The 21,330-nt window shown below is 46.4% G+C and overlaps 2 protein-coding genes across 2 annotated transcripts in view; one reads left to right on the plus strand and one right to left on the minus strand.

Moving 5' to 3' along the window:
* The window catches only part of LOC106812630 (calcium-transporting ATPase type 2C member 1-like), a 20,042-nt gene extending 19,189 nt beyond the window's left edge, over nt 1–853 (minus strand). The window contains 1 exon segment of the mRNA XM_014816547.1: nt 765–853. Coding sequence (XP_014672033.1) covers nt 765–767 — 3 coding nt within the window. The 5' untranslated portion in view covers nt 768–853.
* An 8,306-nt stretch (nt 854–9,159) lies between these two features.
* LOC106812636 (ras-like protein) overlaps nt 9,160–21,330 on the plus strand; it is a 33,330-nt gene continuing 21,159 nt past the window's right edge. The window contains exons 1-3 of the mRNA XM_014816553.1: nt 9,160–9,365; nt 14,191–14,239; nt 15,872–15,897. Coding sequence (XP_014672039.1) covers nt 9,229–9,365; nt 14,191–14,239; nt 15,872–15,897 — 212 coding nt within the window. The 5' untranslated portion in view covers nt 9,160–9,228. The remainder of the gene's footprint in view (nt 9,366–14,190; nt 14,240–15,871; nt 15,898–21,330) is intronic.

Genomic DNA, 21,330 nt, shown 5'->3' on the forward strand with positions numbered 1-21,330 from the left:
ATCAGTTTTTCACCCTGCTAACCATATCAAATAGTGACCAGGGTACGTTCCGGTATACCGGACCGTACCCAGGGTACGTTCCGGCAGTAGCCTGGGGGACATAGACCCTATGAGCGACAGTTGTAGTAAACACTGATCTCGAGTCGGTTTTCGGCAAAAATACCAGATTTTCACCGCTCATTATCTCAGCGTAGAGGCATCGTAGGGACATGCAGTTTGTTTTATATTAACAAGGTAAGACAGCTGATCAATAATACTGCAAAGAATCGTCAAAATAAAAACGGGGAAAGTTTATTAATTCGACTATACTGCAACATGGTTTCAGCATTTTACCGTTGTACGCTCTCCTTCTTTATACGCTCTTGATGTATTGTATATTTTCGCCAATCAGTTGAGCGTCCTGTTGCGCAATCATGCGTGTATGCGAGTCGCGCGACCACTGTGTGAGTGTACGGTATGTCCGGATGCGTAGCCTGGAGGCTACGCGACCTGTTCCGGACGCGTAGCCACTGCGTTAGTATTATCGATTGACCGTGTTTCGTGGCGGTGTAGTGTTGCAACACCACAAGCCACATCATCAATAATCAATCATGCTGAGATATAAATCAAGATATGCTCAGCCTCCACTGTCACATTCAATTCATTCATCCAATCTCGTTTTTCACGCAACAGGAAAGTCCGTTCCTACGCCAAATGTGCATTTACTCGCTACGTTGCCCGCGTATAACTAAAGTTTATATGCACTCGGCATCATTTATACATACCATGTCCTAGTATAATTTATCCATGACACTAAATTTATACATGAACATACGGACCAAAAAAACACATTAACCAGTGGCGACACGATAACCTCTCGTCGCGCATGTGTTACGCAGTTACGCATGTATCTATAAGTTGGAAACAATAGATTACTTATATTTGAATAGAAAGTGTTAGATAATACTAGACATAATATTATTGTGCAGCAATTAATTGCAATTACGAGTTTTGTGTTGTGTTATTAAATAGATTCAAGCGGACGCACATGAATAGGCAATAAAAACAAATATGGACGTATATGAAGTGAAGTAGTGAATTAGCAGTCATTGGGTAATTTACGTTTATTACCTAATTCAGACTAACTATTTCACTTCAATCACATAAATTTCGCATTAGTAAATTTTCGTTCATGAAAACGCAATGATTGACATGGATGCGATAATTTTTCCCCTCATAACTGCTAAGGCTAACGATGGTCTCTCTATCATAACTATACTCGTCTATAGAGTATAGTATAGTCTATACATCTATGCAAATTGCAATGACCATGTGCATGAATCAGAACATGTGTGTGTTCCAGTACAGCCTACAGTAGTCAGTACACATTGTGACATAGTTGAGAAGTTTATGTTGCATTCACTAGTAGTAGTAGTTGTCCCTCGAGTATCACACCAAGCCGTCCTTATTTCCAACACGGAGTGCAATCACTCATTCACTGTCACAATGCTCTTCTACTTCTACTTCCGACAGTCTAGTTCTGGACAGTCCGTAACTTGGAATAAACGTCCAGGGCTATAGCTAGCCATGGGGTGTGACCTAGCTTTTCCAGGTAGTTGGCCTTTTAGCCGAATGGCACTGAGGGTGGTCACAGGCAGAGTTTTTTTGGCGCTCTTAGTGGTTCTTTTTACGTCGCCATCACTGTAGACGGGTCTGACCAAATTACAGAGCCGTCTGAGATGGGGGGGGGGGGAGATTTATAACCTAGATGCTAAGATAGATAGCTGTCACCCTAGATACAATAATGTAACCCAACACAAGAGTAGTAATGTAACGCCCTACTCAATGCTCCTTGATTTGAGATCCTAAGAAAGTTAAATCTCAAAGAGTTGATTCTAAACAAGAGCCGTTTTGGTCACTTGCAGATACCCTTGCACTTGTGTGAACTGTCTAAGCTGTGGCTTTATTTAACAGAGTGGCTATATGCCCGGCAGCCGGCATATATCTGACGGCTGACGGGCACGGTCTTCGATTTCCTAAATGCCCGGCAGTTTTTAATGTTCAGCGTTATCTCAAGTAAACAAGGGTTAGGGTTAGGAACTGCCGGGCATTTAGGAAATCGAAGACCGTGCCCGGCTGCCGGGCATATAGCCACAGCGTTTATTTAATGTGGATTAATTACATTTAGCAACCATATCTTATTATTGTTTTAATTATTCCAGGTAGGCGATGCCCACTGGACAACTCTGTTGTCTAGTACGTGCCTGGCAATCCTTATGAATCCAGATGAGGGCGCTGTAACTTTGAAGGGAAACTTGTACATTGAATACGTGAAGCTTGTGAGCAGTCAAACTGACTCTACGACGTCGGGGGTTAGTGTGGCTGATAGGGTCTATGTCTCCCAGGGTACTGCCGGAACGTACCCTGGTACTATCTAATATGCCGGACCGTACCTTGCCTACTCCACTAACGAGTCTAGGGAGTCGCCTACGCCTACTCCCTAATCCTAACCATATCAGATAGTTACCAGGGTACGTTCCGGTATAGCGGTCCGTACCCCATTCCGGCAGTACCCTGGGAGACATAGACCTTATCTGCGTTAGTGTGCGTGCCTTCTAGATATCCTGATAACTTTAATCCACACAACGTTGCGCGCCTCTGTGGAAATGAGAAACATATCATATTAGCAACCGTTCTTTGTTTTTATTTAAGCGTAGGTGACACCTGTTGTAGAATTGACTGCTATTCTAAATGTGATTATACTACTCTTGGAGCCTTAAGTGTAAAGTGTCTTAGCTGGCAACACATGAAATATAGTATACAGTAGTGCATTGCCCGGACTTAAACCACGAACTAGTCATGATAGTTAGTACTGAGCTATCTCAATTTGCGGATTCGAGAATACAGAATATTACTCAAGATGAGAAGAACGACCAAGAATATTTACTAACATTCAAGATAACAACGTCAAAGAATGTGTGGACCATCTAATAACTGCATGGCGTTGTCGTTTCAGAATGTTAACAGGAGGGAACTGGAATTATCCGTGTGTAGATTCCTAGATATGGCCGACAGTGCGATAAAATTCTGCAGTCACAGCTTCGGCGAAATGATTTCTTGCACACTTCACGAAAAGGGCACCGGCGCCAGCTTCCGCAAAATGGCCACCGCATTCTCCGCATTCGAGCAGCTCGCCTTAAACCTGTATAGGTTCCCATGGAGGCACGAGTTCAGAAAAATCCTGGTACGAAACCCCTGGTGACTGTTTATAAAAAGCTGGTTATATTCCTGCGAATTCGATTAGCAGATTTCGTTAGCTCTTCCGCATTATTCGTCGCAAAGGTATCTAAGTTGTTATTTGCCGTAAAAAACCAACTAAACAGTTATCAGTTTAACTAATCAGTGTCTTTACTGATATAATGGGCTGTTTCTTTAAAATATTTGCTTGTGCTTTCATAACAATATATGGTACGTGGCATTCTATCAAATGCTACTAATGTCTTTGAAAGAGCTGATGTTATCACCCGCGTTTCTTAATCTTTCAGGTGTACACGGGAGGTTTTCGGAATAAGATTGTGATAAATCTGTCTGGGTATAGCATCTTTCTTGAGCAGCTGGGATACAGGAGGTGGGGTGACGACGACGAGCGTTACTACTTGCGAGCGCGGACGCGAGACATCGACAAGCTCTTGCTGTTGGCGTTCGATTCCTTCGTGGCGCAGGTGGAGTGTGGGATACTCGACCGAATAGCCGACTGCGTGTGTGAATGCGGTTACACGTTGCAACAGGTTAGTAGAGTAGTCTCTTCCGTGGAAGTCTTCCTTCGGTATTATCTTCATTTTAAAGTCAGCATCCTGATTAAGTCTCATCAGATGCATTCCTGGCAATTCGTCCCAGTTTAATGCTAGGTCTGTGATTAATGATAATTGTGCAATAATATGTATATATATATATGTGCAATGAGCATCTATCGAAGTGATCTATTCAGTCGATTAGAGTGAAATTAATACAGTAAAAACCCGCGTATAAGAACCCAGTGATTAAGAACCTGTTAGGCTAAGATTTTCCATTTAGACCCCCTTGACATAAGAACCTGTTGTAGCCTAAAATTTGAAACAGGTTCTTATTTGATAAAATTCAGTTAACACTTTAAAATTCATAAATCAACTAAAACAAGTTATTGGTGGTCTATATACCTCTATTAGGTATAAAGGGCATAAAAAGAAATAAGAACGTAGAATAGGGTTTGTATTTGTCTAGATTGCAGTCATTTAGACGTAATTATATGAATATTTTGTATAAACAATGGACCGCACCAATATTCTACCAGCCACAAGCACATTTTTTTCTTAAGAAAATAAGAACCTATTTAAGAACCATATAGCCTAATTTCCCAGTAAACACCAATTATATAAGAACCTTTTTAGGCTAACCTGGAAAAATACAGGTTCTTGTACGTGGGTTTTTACTGTATTAGATATGTTTTATCAGCTGACGTAATACCTTGTCGAAGTTTCACTATTTGATATGTTTTTTCAGCAGCCGCGATACGTCATCGAAGTTTCGTACGTATTGGCATACTCGTGTAACGCGAAATCACTCCCTCTGCTTACAGATTCTGCAGATGCGAACGCACAAAGTTGGGGACGTCAACGATTGCGTCGCGTATCTACTGCAAAACGTCGTTCCACGTCTGCGCCCGAGCGGCTCCCAATTCGAGGACGATCGCGACACACGGTCGGGCACCGCCTCGTCGACGTCTGGCGCAGCGCTCTCTGGCGGTCGCACGGCGGTCGCTCCGTCAATGACGATCCCGCACGCGGCGCCTCCTGGTGGTTGCACGGGGGTCGCCGCCGCGTCGACGCTGAGTCGTCCCAAGCGTTCGTCGGGGTGCCCCACGAGCGTCGTCGAAGCGAATCCCTTCGAATTCTTCCCGGAGCTCTACCCGCCGATGCCGGGCTCGAATCCCGTGCGGCGAACGCAGAGCTGCCCGCGACGCCCCCTGGCGGGCCGAGCCGCGCGCGCGCCGCCGACGGCAGCCGACTCGGCGGAGGGCCGGCATCGGCGCCGCATCGTCGACGAGATGTTCTTGCATCACGTCGCGAAGTCTCCGCCAGCGTCGGACGAGCGTCCGCCAGCGTGGCCGGACGGAGGGACGCTGGTCGCCGCGAGGGATCACTCCCGAATTGTTGGTTGCCGCGACGACGACCCGCGCGGAGCCGGCGGTCGCCGTGACGACGACCAAGAGTGCGATGCCGGCGGTCGCCACGGCAACGACTTCCAGCGAGACGCCAGCGGTCACCACGGCAACGACTTCCAGCGAGATGCTGGCGGTCGCCGCGGGGAAGACTACCCTCGCGGAGCCGGCGGTCGCCGCGGCGACGGCTACCAGCACGATGCCGGCGGTCGCCGCGGCGAAGAATACCTGCGAGACGCCAGCCCTCGCCGCGGCGACGACAATTGGAACGACGGCTGGAGCGTCCTCGGCGACCGAACAGCGGCGGGGAAGCAAGCGATGCGCACCGGCGCCGGCTGCGGGGCAGGGAATGCTTCCCCTCTTGCGAGCAGCGTTGCGGTGAGGCCCCGTGAGGGCGGGGCGCGTCGCAAGGTGACGCCGCCGTTCCCCGTCGAACCCGTCGTGCGGCCGTCGCGCGCTGCGGACGCTAGAGACGACCCGCGACCCCCGGTCAGTGTCTACGACAACATGCTGCCTCCGTACGAACCGCGCTTCCGATTGGACGACGACTGGGAGGCGGCGGGATCCGTCGCGGATCGCTTGTCCTCGGACCCGCGCTCTCGCCGTCGCGGCGACGACCGGCCCGGGGGTCCGCGCGACGACGAGGACGACGGCGACGGCGGTGATGGCGGGGGGTGGGAGTGCGAGCGGTGCACGTATCTGAACGCGGCCGCGCTCAGCCGGTGCGAGATCTGCGGAGCTGCGGCCGCGTTGTCGTCGTCGCGGCGACGCGTCGCCGGCGTGGAGTGTCCGCTGTGCACGTACGTCAACGACGCCGCCATCGCCGACTGCAGGATGTGCAGCACCGCCCTCGCGGGGCCGTCCACTTACATGTGAGATTTACGCAACGCCCACTACGCGATTGGTCGCCCCTCCGCGCACGCGCGCGATTAGTCGCCGCTCCGTGCGCGGTCAGTGATTGTTGTGTTGCTGGGGGCCCGTCGTCGGAAACAGAATTAGTTTTAACGTTGGGTTTTCCTCGTAGACCGGATCTCTATCTCTCACAGCGTACGAGAAACTCGTAGCTTTGCCGTGTTTTCGACGACGACGATGATCGACGAGAAAAAGTCGATGTTAAGACTAATGTTGGGACTAATTTTGTTTCTGACATCGTGCCTCCGAGTCGCATGAAATAGATCGCATTGGGGTTGCAATGCATGTGATCTGCCAATACTCTGGATGCGTTCGTTATTTATGGAGCTGATTACACGTTGCAGTGTGGTTGCAATTTGCTTCTGATTTACGTGGGAGTGATTATAACGCTTCGTAAGGCTTGCAGCTTCAGTGTCATTAATGCTCATTAGTGATCATTAGTGATCATTAGCTCAACGACATCTTTGAGGCTGTCATTGATATCGCTTGGTGTGAAACACAATAATTGAGTTCTGATCATGGGCGAGTAATTCTGTCATCAGTCGTCATCTAATCCTCGGTCTATTTGGACTTGTACACATGTACGCGTGCATACACATGCATACATACTAGTGCACTTGGATATTAAACAGTCAAACGTGTACGTGAGTGGTACTTAAAGGAAACCCATAAACGTGTCCTTTGTTGACAGGTTCTCTCTCTGTTGGGGTAGTTCAACTGTATAACTGCCATTCAAGAGAATTGCCAAAAGTGTCCGTTGTAGACAGGAGTTTATTTTATAGAGGTGTCCACTAACGCTCATAGGGTCTATGTCCCCCAGGGTATTGCCGGAACGTACTCTGGTAACTATCTGATATGGTTAGGGTTAGGGTTAGGGAGTAGGCGTAGGCGACTCCCTAGACTCGTTAGTGGAATAGGCGAGGTACGGTCCGGCATATTAGATAGTACCAGGGTACGTTCCGGCAGTACACTGGGTGACATAGACCCTTTTAGCTGTAGTAGTATATATGCTTGGTGGAATATTGATAAATTTGTCACTGTGTTTGAGTTAATTTTTATTAAAAATTATTCTCATGATTGTATTATTTTCTAAATTGAATAATGCAAGAGAATTTATGCTTGTTGCCAATTATCAAATAGTCTGAATTTTTCTGCTCACGAATGAATTATGAAAAGGGGTAAAAAAAATTACGTCATTCAGGGGAGTGTAAATTTTGTAAATAACTTGTATCTGTGAGCTAGGCTTTTTAGCCGCGTGGCTGTGACAGACAAGGTATATAACAGTTCTTCAAAATGGACGGTGTACGTGTGAGAGGAATTCGTATTGGTGCTTCTGCGGAGTTATGACACATCTATTGTATTCCACCTTTTTTTCGTTAGGGATATATTCTGTGGCTTTGTAGCTCTTTTGTATAGCTTTGTGGGTTGAACGACCCCATTGTATTTATTATACACTTACTATTCAGTGGTTGTTGAGGCTGCCAGGGTCTATGTCTCCCAGGGTACTGCCGGAACGTACCCTGGTACTATCTAATATGCCGGACCGTACCTCGCCTACTCCCCTAACGAGTCTAGGGAGTCGCCTACGTCTACTCCCTAACCCTAACCCTAACCCTAACCATATCAGATAGTTACCAGGGCACGTTCCGGTATAACGGACCGTACCCAGGTTACGTTCCGGCAGTACCCAGGGAGACATAGACCCTATCAGCGTTGTTGAGTAACGATATAGCAGTATTTGCTCAGGGGTTGAATTCGTTTTCAGTGATTTGTCATATAGCATGAATGCTGAGATAGTTTTATACATGGAACCTAGGCGGTCTGTTCAGTTCAGCGATCATAGCTTTTAACCTCATTAATATGCAGGTATTTACACATTTACTGTGTATGTTATTGTTTATTATTGCACACCTGTGAAATTTCAATTTAAAATAAATATGAAATTTTCTAAGCTCATAACTTTTTATTGATTATTTTTTCACCCAAGACCCTTTAAATAAAAGCATACATCCTCATGTGTACATGAATCATAGGTTATATACATTCTTATATTATGCGCAAATAAATTATTTCGCCCGATAGATGGCGAGATGATCTCATATTTGATTCAGCGGTTGCAAATCTGATGCCTGTATACCACTGATCATCTCTATATATTAACATATATAGAGATCAGTGTTGTATACATATATCTATACATATACAACACTGATTTTACACGGGCGAAATCATTTATTTGCGCATAATATCAGAACGTATATATGCGGTCTTTGATGACAGCACTGTAATATCAAAACCCACGGCTCTGGGTGTCATACAAGTGCAAATACGTCTTTGTCCGCAAAAAAAAACGTGTATGTGGGGTACAATTATAGAGGAAAAATCTTACTCCGTTTTTATTCATCGCATATGCTCCAGTTGAATGCATGTAAATGAGTTATTTGCCTTTGCATGGGCTGTACACATAGATTTCCTACCCGGGCCACCTTTACTGATATTAAACCGCACTGTCGGAGCGGTGCATAAAGACAGGAGTTAATAACCCTCAGGGTTATATAGACTTGCAAATTAACGCTCGCACGCACGCACGCACGCACGTTTATGTGCACACGTGCACGCGCGCCCGCGCGCACGCACGCGCACAGTACACACGCATGCCTGGCATCGCCTTTCTCCGTTTCAGAGAAACACAGCACCGCTTATCCATATCTATATTCATAACATCAAGCCTAAAATGCATTGTTTTGGGGAAATTTTCAACTACAAATTTAAATTCTAACAAGAGTAAAAAAAATCGAGATTATTTACTCCCGATTCTACATATGACTGATGAGAATGTACTTATAATGCAAACTGTGCATTGACAAACGACGCAATCCTACTTTATTTAACTTGCCCCGAAATGAAATAGAATGAAAACAGCATGTGCGGTGTAAATTCACGCAATATTGCGTGACATAAAATAAATACGCTTGAAAATGCACAATTTCCCACGCCTCTCGTCTTGGCAGCAAAATCTTCCCACGACACCGGAATTTCGACATCGGGAATGTCCGGTTATCTTCGGTTCTCATCCGAGTGAGGCCATTTCCCGTTTCAACTACCCATTGCTCCTTAGAGATCTCTTCGTTTTCACGTTTATGTTTGATGGAAACATTCAGTTAACATGTAATTTGAGCTACAAACTGTTGTATAGTGAAAGAAAGTGGCACGATCAACTCGATTGCAACGATAGAGCTTGTAAAGATGACAGAGTACAAGCTAGTGGTCGTTGGCGGTAGGCACTGTTCATGTTAAACGATAGAATTTGTGACCTAATTTAGTAATTTGCCTGACCCTCTTATCCGTACATAGCCGGGCCGTAGCCAGGGTTGCTTTATTTATGTACTAGTTTATATATAAGTATAATGTCTAGTCTGCGTATAGAGTTTAATGTTGGTAACTGTGTCTAATAGTATTACTTGGCAAGTCAATTTGTAGAAAAATCAACCCGTTTTGGAATTTTGGGCGTTGTTGTTTTGACATTGTTTGAACAAGATAGTTTTGATGGTGGTCATTGTGTGAAATATACAGTTTGTGAAAATAACGTAAATATCTGCTTTCAAATTGTGAATTTTAAGCTCCATTTCGATTGTGAATGGGTTCGATGTTCACACCCAGCAGATCTTGCTTACATGATAATACATCCAATGTCAATGATCCATGGTGCCATCATCGTAGTGTAGTCCTAATTCCTTTTTCTGTTATTTATGCTGCCAGGGTCTATGTCTCCCTGGGTACTGCCGGATCGTACCCTGGGTACGGTCCGCTATACCGGAACGTACCCTGGTACTATCAGGAGTCTATCAATATTGATAGACTCCTGGTACTACCCCTATCTAATATGCCGGACCTTACCTCGCCTACTCCACTAACAAGTCTAGGGAGTCGCCTACGCCTACACCTACTCCCTAACCCTAACCCTAACCCTAACCGTAACCATATCAGATAGTTACCAGGGTACGTTCCAGTATACCGGACCGTACCCAGGGTACGTTCCGGCAGTACCCAGGGAGACATAGACCCTATCAGCGTTATTTATACTTTATAGCACAGTACCAGCAAGTGATTTATAATTTTGTAATAATACATATGATTGTATGGATGAATTGTAATTTTACTAAAATCATGTTTAAGTGATTTTAATCTTCCAAAAAAAAAGCAAATGGGTCAACTCCTTTACTTTATTCTTTAATCTTTTTACCTTACTTTATTATTCTTGGTCATGTAATTCTTATTTGTAAGTTTTCTTTTTCTTGCGCCCACCGGAAACCACTGAGTAATTGTCAAGGGTGACGGATCGACGTAACCATATATAGATGTAGATGAAGTGGTGTCCACTGTGCCCTCATTGGGGCTGCACTATCTATCCATCGCATGCAATTAGTAATACTAGTAGTAGTATTAGTACTATTAGGCTAGTGGTGGCGGTGGCGGTGGCGGTGGTGACTAGTGGTGGTATTGACGGTGGCTGTTGTTGTTGTTGTTTTCGGTTTCTTTATTTTATACTGGACTCAAGGGTTTAAATCCACATCGGTAGAAACCCACTCCAGGAATCTGGCTTGGTCCAGTTTTGGCAGGCTGTGATAGTAGTAGTAACTTTTGACAGTAGAAAATGTTTAAAAATAGACCACTTCCTCATTTCAGTTTTTCAAACTGTATCTTGTGTCTAAATTATAATTTAAAGATGCTCTTATTCACACACAAAAATATTTTGCATTGGAAGAAGTTTGGGGGTAGAGGTATCGGTAGGTGAGTGTTAAGAGAGGTACAGTACCATGCATGGCCTCATGTTGTGCATTGAACTTATACAAGTGGATGCATACATGGCAAGGTATAGAGAACCGAAGTGTGACGTCACGGTGGCATGACAACGAACCCACTGGTTCTAAACAATCGATGGCTCTGTAACATTAACTGCGTGTAAATGGCGTTGTGCACACGAGTGTGTGCTGCAGACAGCGGTAAAGCATCGGTAGCAAGTCGATCTTGCAACATTGATTTCATCATCAAAATGCCTAGAAAAAAACATATCTGCATACCTTATCAACTTAATTCATCGAAATTGCTTTTCACTTCCATCCTTTGGAAATCTATAAAAACTGCAATAATGACTCTCAGTCTCAGAATGATGGTTACAATCGGGTACAAAACGCAACACCATTTTCACGCAGTTAATGTTACGGAGCCAATGATTGTTTAGAACCAGTGGGTTCGTTGTCATTCCACCGTGACGTCATTACTTCGGAGCTCTATTGTGTGGCACTGGCATGGGTACAATGTAAAACATTGTTTTTTGTAGAGCTCTGTATGTACCTTCAAAATGTGGCATTGATACATTACTGTCATAATTTCACCTATTGTGCGTCTGGCAGGATTTAATTTGAAACTGCGTTTTTTGTGTAGCAGCATCACTGTTGGATTTACCTTCCCTCTATGTAAGGTTTTTATACACTCCATGTTGTGCTATGTTTTTTTTTGGCTGAAGTTTAATGACTGTAACACTACAGCAGTCATGAGTAGGTTAAGGTTGGGGTTAAATGTTAGGGTAATAGGTTATATTTTGTTTATAGATCTGTTATTGAGTTCATACTCTACCCCAATGGTTTTGTTCAGAGTTGTGCAGTGACTTAAATGCTAGTTAATGTTGGTTCATGGAGTTTGATAGTGAAACAGAGTATTTAACAGCAAACTCGTGAACATTAATTTTAAATTCTGATAGAATATCAAGGAGATTGTCATTCTATTGTTGGCTGGGTTGTTGGGAATACAAGTTGTAGTAGTAGTAGTAGTAGTAGTAGTAGTAGTAGTAGTAGTAGTAGTAGTAGTACTAGTAGTAGTAGTTGTAGTGGTAGATACTTGTAGTGGTAGATGTAGTGGTGGTTCTGGGAGTTGTGGTAGTACTGGTAGTGGTCTTGGTAGTAGTGGTAGTACTATTTGGGCTGTTTTGCAGGAGGGGTTAATGTGGAGTCTTTGAATTGAGGAATTTCTTTAGAAAATGACGACAACGACTTAAGCAGCTAGATTTTATTTGACGACTACGGATTTTAATTAAAATCGGCAAATTTCATGTAATTAGTATTTCTCACTGTTAGCTTCTTTCCCCTTTGTTTGTTACCCCTTCTATTCCATAGGTTGTTAGTATCTATTTCTCGTTTTCTGCAACGCATTGTAATTTGCATAATTATATTTCCTATTCAGTCCTTCCTGTAGTACTGTACACAGTCTGTATAGAACATCGACCGTTCAATGTAAATCAATTCTATGAACCCCCAACTGTTTCAGTATTCGTTTTCCAGATGTTTTTGAAGCACCCATTGTTCTGGTTTAAAATTGATGAGCTGCGGCAGAAAAATACATGAGGAGTTTGAATGGTTCATTGTATCTACTAGCTGTGATACTGCAGTTTTAAGTTTATCCGCATGTACTCACTAAAAACAACTGTGTGTGCTAGCCAAGAGCTGTGAACAATTGAAACATTTTAGCTGCGAGGTTTCTACTGTTTAAATGAAGTATTGTTAACCACGATTTTTTTTTGAAACGCTGACTAATAGGAAGTTTCTTCAGACGAACTTTCTTAGTACTTAAGAATGAAATGTAATTTTCTAGTTTGAATCTTAATAATTCCTTAATTTAGTGGTTACTGAAGGATATTTTTACCATTTTGTCGTGAAAGTGCGCGTGGCGATGGATGTCAAATAATCGTTGCGCTATAATACACGGGTGTAAAGTATTTCATTGCCGCCCGAGTTTATAAAATTGCGATGGTAAATTTTGTATGAAATTGTGAAAAATCTCCGGGATGGGAAAACACGATTAAAACAAAAACAAAGTTGAGGTTAGTTTACCTATTTATTCAGTCGACGGCATCGCTTAATGAAGTTAATCGCATCGATCGGAGAGAGAGAAGTTTCTCTTCGTTTCGTCGAGGGATGCGCGGTTTTAAAATACCTAAAGCAGTTCTAATTCTCTAATTGCCTCGCAGCCCTGCTGGCATACACCGGCGCTGCATCCAATTAATGCAGCTAGGGTCCGATTTGCATGGTAGGTATTGGCTCACCCAATCGAGTACGTAACCGCCTACTGAGCTAGTCCCTAGCAACGGTCACGAGACGAGCGCGCCGCACGGAGCGTTTCTTTGCTCTCCGCCGCGGTCGCCGAGCGACGCTCATTTGTTTCGTTGTTCGGATGCTAGGTCGAGTGTCGTTCATGTGTCGCGTCGGCCTATCAAACCCGCGCCGCGTGGTGTTGACGATTTCGCACGGCAGCGCGCGCGAAGAGAGAGCTTACGCGTGACGGAAAAAGACCTGCAGATACTCTCTCGGCTTTAGAGGCTCGATAATCCTGCCGTGTCACAATAAGCCGATGCTCACTTACGACGCCGGCGCGTCGTACCGCTACCCAGACGCTGCTAAGTTACTTTTTCCGCGTTGCGTTTCCTTTCGGGAGAAGGGATGGGGAAACACCTTTCCTTTGACGCTACCCGCCGGCTGCCGAGGTTTCCCTGCGATACGCAGACGGCGACGAGACGACGAGGGGCGTTGGCAGCGCCCCCTACCGCCGGCGGAAAAACGTCACGGGTCGTCGGTCGGAGCTTGTCGATCACGCACGGCGCGACAGTCGCTCGCAGCGTGGTTCGTAACCCGGGTAACGCTGCGAAGATGCAGACGTGTCCCGATGGGTTTGTCCTACACGAGTCGACCTCCCCTCTCCACTCCCCTTGCCCCCGCCGCCGCCGCGTGTGCCTTGGTGTCGATTGTGTAACGTGCCCCCTCCATCCTCCTCCCTGCCCCTGCCCGCCCCCCTGCCGCCGCCGCGCGGGTGCCATGGTATCAATTGTGTAACGTGCCCCCTCCATCCTCTTCCCTGCCCCCTCCCCCTGCCCCCCTGCCGCCGCCGCGCGGGTGCCATGGTATCAATTGTGTAACGTGCCCCCTCCATCCTCTTCCCTGCCCCCTCCCCCTGCCCCCCTACCGCCGCCGCGCGGGTGCCATGGTGACGATTGTGTAAGGTGCCGACGCCGCAACCCAGTGCGTAACGCGCGTTGTGTTTTCTCGTTGCAGCTGGAGGTGTCGGCAAGAGCGCTCTGACGATACAGCTGATTCAGAACCAGTAAGCGCTTCACTCTCTTCTATCTCGGTATCGACGTTAATGTTTTTGGGCGCGCAGAAATGATCCGTTTTAAGTGTTTTTTTCGTGAGTGTAACCTCGTACTTCGGTTACTTAGGTGAGGTAGGCAGCGGGTAAGGGAACAGGGTATAAGATGCGCAACGACATGAAGCAAACACGAACTAGCGAAGTAACGTACCGCAAGCGACTGTATTGATAGCCATGATAGTACAAGTACAAGACGTAGCGTACAAATGCAACGTGACAAGGTAGAACACAGGGAGAGAGAGAGAGTCGAGCTCCCCGTGCCTGAGTGCCGCTCGCCCTATACCCCGGCGATTCCCGTGCCCGCCATCCTGGCATTATCTTGTCACCTCTTGGGTTCTCCAGGTTCCCGTTTTGCCGACCCCCGTCTTGCAAGGGCCGCATCTTATGATGTCGCGTGTCACGTATCCTGCTCTCCGCTCTCTAAGTGACCATTCACTCTAGTCAGTCGTTCGACACCTGTACCACCTGTGGCCCTGCTACCAGATGTCGCCCGCTCTCCGCTCACTCGGCAACGTGCCTGATTAATGAGCTCGAGCGCAGCATCGCTACATGAGTGTGCGAGATATCTGAAAATTCAGGATTATATTTGAGTTGAAAACCTGGGGCCCGTTGTCAGAAACAAAATTAGTCTTAACATTAGTCTTAACACTAACATTTTCTCGTAGACCGTCGACAGCGCATTGTTTTCTATTGTTATGCGCGTATAGCTATAGTCGGTCGTTCACACGTCCGCTATACGCGTATAGCTATAGCCGGTCGTTCACACGTCCGCTATACGCGTACAGCTATACGAAGTACGTAGGAAACGCACTCATTTTGTCAGGATAGTGATACGCGTTTCGAACTGAGTATAGCTATACGTGGTCGTTCAGATGAGGGAAATTTATCGCGAGTACGTACGAAACTCTGTTTCGTACGCGTACGAATCGTGGATTTTCCTACGTGTGAACGCGCTATAGGAAACAAAGCGCTATCGACGGTCTATGAGAACATGTTAGTGTTAAGACTAATGTACGTTAAGACTAATTTTGTTTCTGGCAACGGGCCCTACAAAAATAGCATGATAGATGTGTAATTATTGTGTGTATGTTATGTATATATGCACACAATATATATATAATATTATGTATATATATATTATATGATTTATATATTATATATGATTATTGGGTAGTTGGTTATATAATATATAGTATATATATGTGTGTCAATAATGTGTGTTGTGGGGCGGGTGCGTGCGTGCGTGCGTGCGGCGGTGCGTGTTGTGTGGAGATATAATGTTGTTGATCAATGTTGTACCCTCTAGTTGGTGGTTTAATCTATCGTGTGGGCTAAGTTGCTACATAGAGGAATATCTTTTTTGTTTTCACGTTGTAGATCATAAAATTAAAAACGATGTCCAGTTGCTGTAACAAATACTCTAGAAGGTGTAGGTGGAGAGCTATAGTAAAACAGGAAGTTTTTTCGAATATAAAAACTCGTATCACCGCTCTACCATTGTGTCACTGTGCCGCCACCTCGTTTGCCGACGTAATGTGCGCAAACATAAATTAAATTACTACGTGATCGTGGCTTCATTGTTTTCAGTTTCGTGGACGGAATACGTCGACAATCAGGTAAGTAGGAGTTGTTGATAAAAAAAACTTTTTAAAAACCCTAGATCCCTGTCGGAAGATGTCAAGTGCCCACCCCTTCACCTCCCACCCGGGTGACTTGTGAGCAGCACTGCGCATATTTCTCCTCATTTACGGATGGTTGAATTTCGAATCGGAGTAATAAATCGAAAAGAATTTGCTCTAAATCGGAAGTTTTCCGCGCACCCGTTCCGAGATTGAGCATGTAATATTTAATAAGCCGCGGTTACTATGGATTTTTCCCATCGCTTCTCGAAGCAGCCTGTTCCCGGGAGATGAAATTAATAAGCTGACTTGTTTATATATATATAGCATTTATGTCCTTCAGCCTGGTTCCGCAGAGAGCCTGCCTGGATGATAATGATATAAGTCCTCATGTCTTAAACAATTCTATGTTGCTTCCTGGCTCGGAGCGCTGATGGATTTTGTTTAGTTGGGTATGGTAGTATTGGTTCTTTTCTGTTTTGTTAATTGTATTTTAAGTCTGTCCTGATGTTTGCCCACATGCTTTTGTGTTTTATATATATTATAGTTTATATTGTTAATTATATATATTTTAAAAAAATTGCCATTCTTTGCTCACTTAAAAGTAAGAAACTAACGGTTCTACAATATATCCTCAAAACTCTCACCTGATAAAAATGTTTTTTCGTGGTTAAATGTGCCAAAAATCTAGACGATTTGGTTTAATTTCTGTTGATCTCAACACTATTCCCCCAGTCTGTTCAGATTACTGGCGTCTCTCTGTTTTTCACCGGCATAATTAGGCAGTGATTAATATATTTGAAAGTGTATTGAAAGCTAGTGATTAAAGTAAACCAGAAAACACTAATTGTATTTCATACATTTTATTTTGTTACAAATAGGCACACGAAATGTAGCTACTTGGATGCGGTGCTAGAAATTTGTGACCGTATCGACTTTAACTATGAGGAATGTAAAAAAAAAAAAAGGCGTTACCAAAATATTTTTGGGTCGCGGCTATGTTCGTGGTCGCGTCGGAGCACAGCAAACATGATTTTTAAGGATGGCACAGGCCGCGCTTACAAAGACATTTTTTCCCGATCGGCTTTCGCTTTCCAGAATGCACATTTTCCCTGAGACTACAATGCTTTAGAAGCTTTGCGTCGCGCTACATATGAAATTTTGTCCTTTTCTGCTCGCTCTGTGCAGAATTCTACCCCTTTTTCTTTGATGATTAACATGAGTATGACTCCTGCGGTCTCTTTTTGTGTCGTGGCTTTCGCGATTATGTCGGATGCCGATCATCGTCAGCTTTCTGCGGTTCCTAGCCGCGCGGGTGGGTGCTGTTACGTGTGCGTGATCATGTCAGTGTGTGCTGTTCTATTGCGTTATCTCTGGCTTCAACGACGTTCTTCTGTTCTGCGCCCCCGGGCCGCATATGAAATAACCTCATTGGGGTGTGTGACGTGCGTGCTTCGCCGTCGTGCGTGGAGTGTGGCCGTTATGGCGCGTGCCGTGTGGTGCGTGGTGCGCTGCGTTGTGGCACGTGGGCGTCTCGATGCTGCAAGTGTGCGTGCGTGCGTTGCGTGCGGCGTGCGTCGTCTTGTTGGGCGTGCGTGGGCATGTGCGTGTAGTGCGGCGGTGCGGCACGGTGGGCGTGTGCGATTGTGCGTGCGGTGCCGTGGTGCGTGCGTGGGCGTGTGCGTGCGATGGTGCGTGGTCCGCGGTGGGCGTCGTGCGTGTGTGGCTTTTGTGGCTGAGGTGGCGGGTGTGGGGTGTGCGTGTGGTGTTGGCGTTGGTCGTGCTGGTGGATGGGTGGTGGGGCGGGCGTGGGGGTGTCGTGTGTTTGTGCGTTGACCGGAGTCGGTGATTGCAGCGCGAGTGGGATGAGGGGACGTTTTTTTTTTTTAGAGGCTTTCCCGGGCGCTGCGGTTGTAGACGTATGCCTGGTGCCGCGGCGCCGCATGGGTGGTAGTCGTGGTGGTGCGTGGTCTTCTGTTGGGGCGGGGGGCGGGGGGTTGGGGTGGGGGTGGGGGCGCGAGTGTGGACGTGCGTGTAAGTGCGAGGAGGGCGGAGGGGGGGGGTGGCGGTTGCGGTGGGATGGCGGGTGGGGGTTGGAGGAGAGGAGTGGTGTGTTGGGCGTGCGTGCTGTGTAGTGTGTTGTGGGTGTATTATTGCGTGAGTGGTGTGTAGGGGATGGAGGACAGGGTGAGAGAGAGTGAGGAAGATTGGGGAGGGGTGTCTTCTCTCCGGGGTCGCTCGGCGTGCGCGCTGCGCGCTTGGGTGTGTGTGTGCGTCTTGTTGCTCGTTTTGTTGAGTAGATATGCGGGTGGTGGGTGTATGTGGGGTTATTTGTGTTCTGTGCGGTTGTGGGCGGGCTTGGTGCTGGGTCGGTGATGTGTGTGAGGGTGGCGTGGTGTTGTGGTGCGCGTTGGTTGGTGTGCGGGGGGGGGGGGTTGTGGTGGGGTGGGGTGTGGGGTGGGGTGGGTGGGTTGGTGGCGGAAGGTGTAGAGTGTGTGGGTGGGGAGGGCTAGGGAGCAGGTGGGTGTGGTGCGTCGCGGTCCGGGTTGGATGGTGTGAGCGGGAGGCCTGCTTTGCGGATGAGCGAGTCGTGCTGTCGTGAGTGAGGAAGAAGAAGGATAGATGGGGGGCGGATGATACGTTACAACGAGCGGGCAATGGTTTTTAACGTCTCTGCGTCCGTCGGCTGATCAGACTCGTTCGGGTCATTGACAGCAGACACGCACGCGACGGGGGGCACGCACGCCACACGCGACACGCCCACGTTGCGCCACGGCGCACAACACTGGCACACGCCCACGGCACGCACGCACAGCACGCACGCACACGCCACCACGCACGCACGGCACACGCACGGCACGCACATCGCACGACGTGCGCCAACGCGCACACACGCACCTGCCCACGCACGCACCGCACGCACTGCACGCAACGCACGCACGTCACGCACACGCACACACAGCCCACGTGGCGCACACGCAACGCACGCACGCACACACGCTGCACGCGCCACCGCGCCACACGCCCGACGCCACGCACGCAGCACACAACGCAAGAGACAGGTATTTCATTATGCCGCCCGGTCGGTGCGCAGGAACAGGAAGACGTCGTTGAAGACAGTGTTGTTGTTGTTGTGTGGGTTGTTAGTAGACAGAAGTTCCCGGAACGGCGTGACATTGATTCAAGCACGTACGTCACGCGCCGGGCTAGGGAAAGGAGGAAACTGGACGATGGAATGCTTGGTGTGTCATCCTGATCGCGGCGCGGCCGCCGCGGGGGTGGTTATTATCATGGTGCTATCTCAAGGAAAAGGTGATTCTGCACAGACAGCGGCGCGAGAGGGACAAAATTTCATATGTAGCCGCAGCAAGCTTCTTAATTATATCTCGGGAAAATGTTGCTATCTGAGCGCAGCGATGGGAAAAAATGTCATTGTAACGCTGGCTTGCCGGCATCCTTAAAAAAATCATGTTTGCTGTCCTCCGAGCGACCACGAAAATAGCCGGCCGACCCAAAAAATTTGGTGGGTCGGGGGGAGCCTTGGGGTGGTTTTTACATTTGGCGTGATGAGTTGTTAAATGGATGTGTAGCGTCGCAAATGTTCTGCACATGCGAGGTAGGTGGGTTATGATTTTGTGTGCTATTTGTACAAATAAAATGATATTGAAAATACAATTAGTGATTTCTGTTTATTTTCATGCTTACTATCATTCTTCTTTATATGCCGGAATTTGCCGACGTGAAAAACAGGAGAGACGCCAGTTAATCTTGAACAGTACTGGGGAATAGTTGGTTAGAACATGAAAATTACCAAAAATGTCCTAGGATTTGTTGCAAAATTTTAACCAACGTAAAAACATTTTTAATGCAGGTAGTGAGTATTGAGGCATATATTTAGAAACGTTAGTTCTTACTTTTAATGTAAGAAATGGCAATTTTTTTTCCAAATTTGTGATTATAGAAAATTCGTGACGATAGTCCCTTTAAGACTGGAAACACAATAGCATGTGGCAAACAGTGGACAGATAATAATTACTTAGTTGGGTGTTTTGTTCACGCAAAATAAAGATGTGTTAGTATTTGCTTACTTTACCACTTGAAAAAATCATCGGGGTCGGGGACAGCAAACATAGAATTTTTTAGGGATGGCCTATATTACAATTAATCTCCGGAACAGGGTTCCCTTGCTTCTGGTAGACCAGAGCGAAAGGGTGGACAAAATGCGTATATATCATGTAGTCAGACTTATTACATTTCATCTCCGGACAGGTGCTTCGGAGAAGTAGCGGGATGGGGAACAAATCCCATATGATAACGCGGCTTATTAATATTACGAGCTTAAACTCCCTGTCCGTCTCTCTTCTATTCCATCTCCTCTCTCTCATTCCCTTCTTCTCATCACCAAAGGATGAGACGTCAGGGAGACACGTAAAGCATTCAGTCCTCATTACGCGTCGGCTACATTTTATAGCTTAATTTGTAACTAAGTTCGCGCTGCTCTGGGGGAAAAACTTACCCGGCCTAGTTTCATGAAAATGGTTTTCGATTTTATTACTCGCATCGAAATTTTCCCATCCGTAAAGATTCCGATTGGAAGAATTGCTGCAGTGCTGCCTCTCAAAAAGTCACCGGTGGTGGCATGGTGATGAGAGGTGTGAGTGAGGTCGCACTGAAGCAATTGCTCCCGACAGGATCTAGGGGGTTGTGAATTGATTGAGTTTTTTTTTGGAATCAAGCACCTCGCGTCCCACTACTTCCTCCGTCTACGCTTACCCTGCATTGTCGGATGTGAGCTATTACGGTCCGACCGAGAAACTCGAAATAAAACAATGACACGCAAACTAAAGATCACTTTTCAACAGTAATATCTAGAATCTTAAGCCATGGACATGTCTGCAGCAACATCTAGATCTCCGCTCCGAATGTATAACTCGACACTTCGAAACATTATTCCCTATGTACGATGAGTGAGCCGCGCCGAGAGGCAGCAGCCAGCTGGGCTTCTCAGGTATAGTTTTGTCGGGAGTAACGAAAGCAAAATTATCGGAAGCTTCCGCTTTTAGGCAGTCATGTCAATATGGGCTGCGGTCTCTGAACATAATAGATGAACAATGAATGGCAAGATTAGGTTAGCTGACGATTACTTGGGACTAGTATGGTGACTCATTTTAGTAAAGCCTATGCCCATAGCACGAGTGAGAGAATGACGCACAATGGTGTAGAGCCTGGCCGGGATAACGATGATTTACACGACTCTCGGAATAAAATTCGTTTTTCCTGTGGTTATCCTTTACCCACGAATCAGGCCGTATAGCCTCCCACCTAAACCTTTAGAGTGATTCATCGGTTTACCTGCGGATGTTACAGTCGCGGATGATTCGAGTTCTTTCTCTCTCTCGATGTGAATCTACAAAAGCGATAGAAGCG

Source organism: Priapulus caudatus, unplaced genomic scaffold, assembly GCF_000485595.1.
Source record: "Priapulus caudatus unplaced genomic scaffold, Priapulus_caudatus-5.0.1 Scaffold668, whole genome shotgun sequence".
Classification (NCBI taxonomy): Eukaryota; Metazoa; Priapulida; class Priapulimorpha; order Priapulimorphida; family Priapulidae; genus Priapulus; species Priapulus caudatus.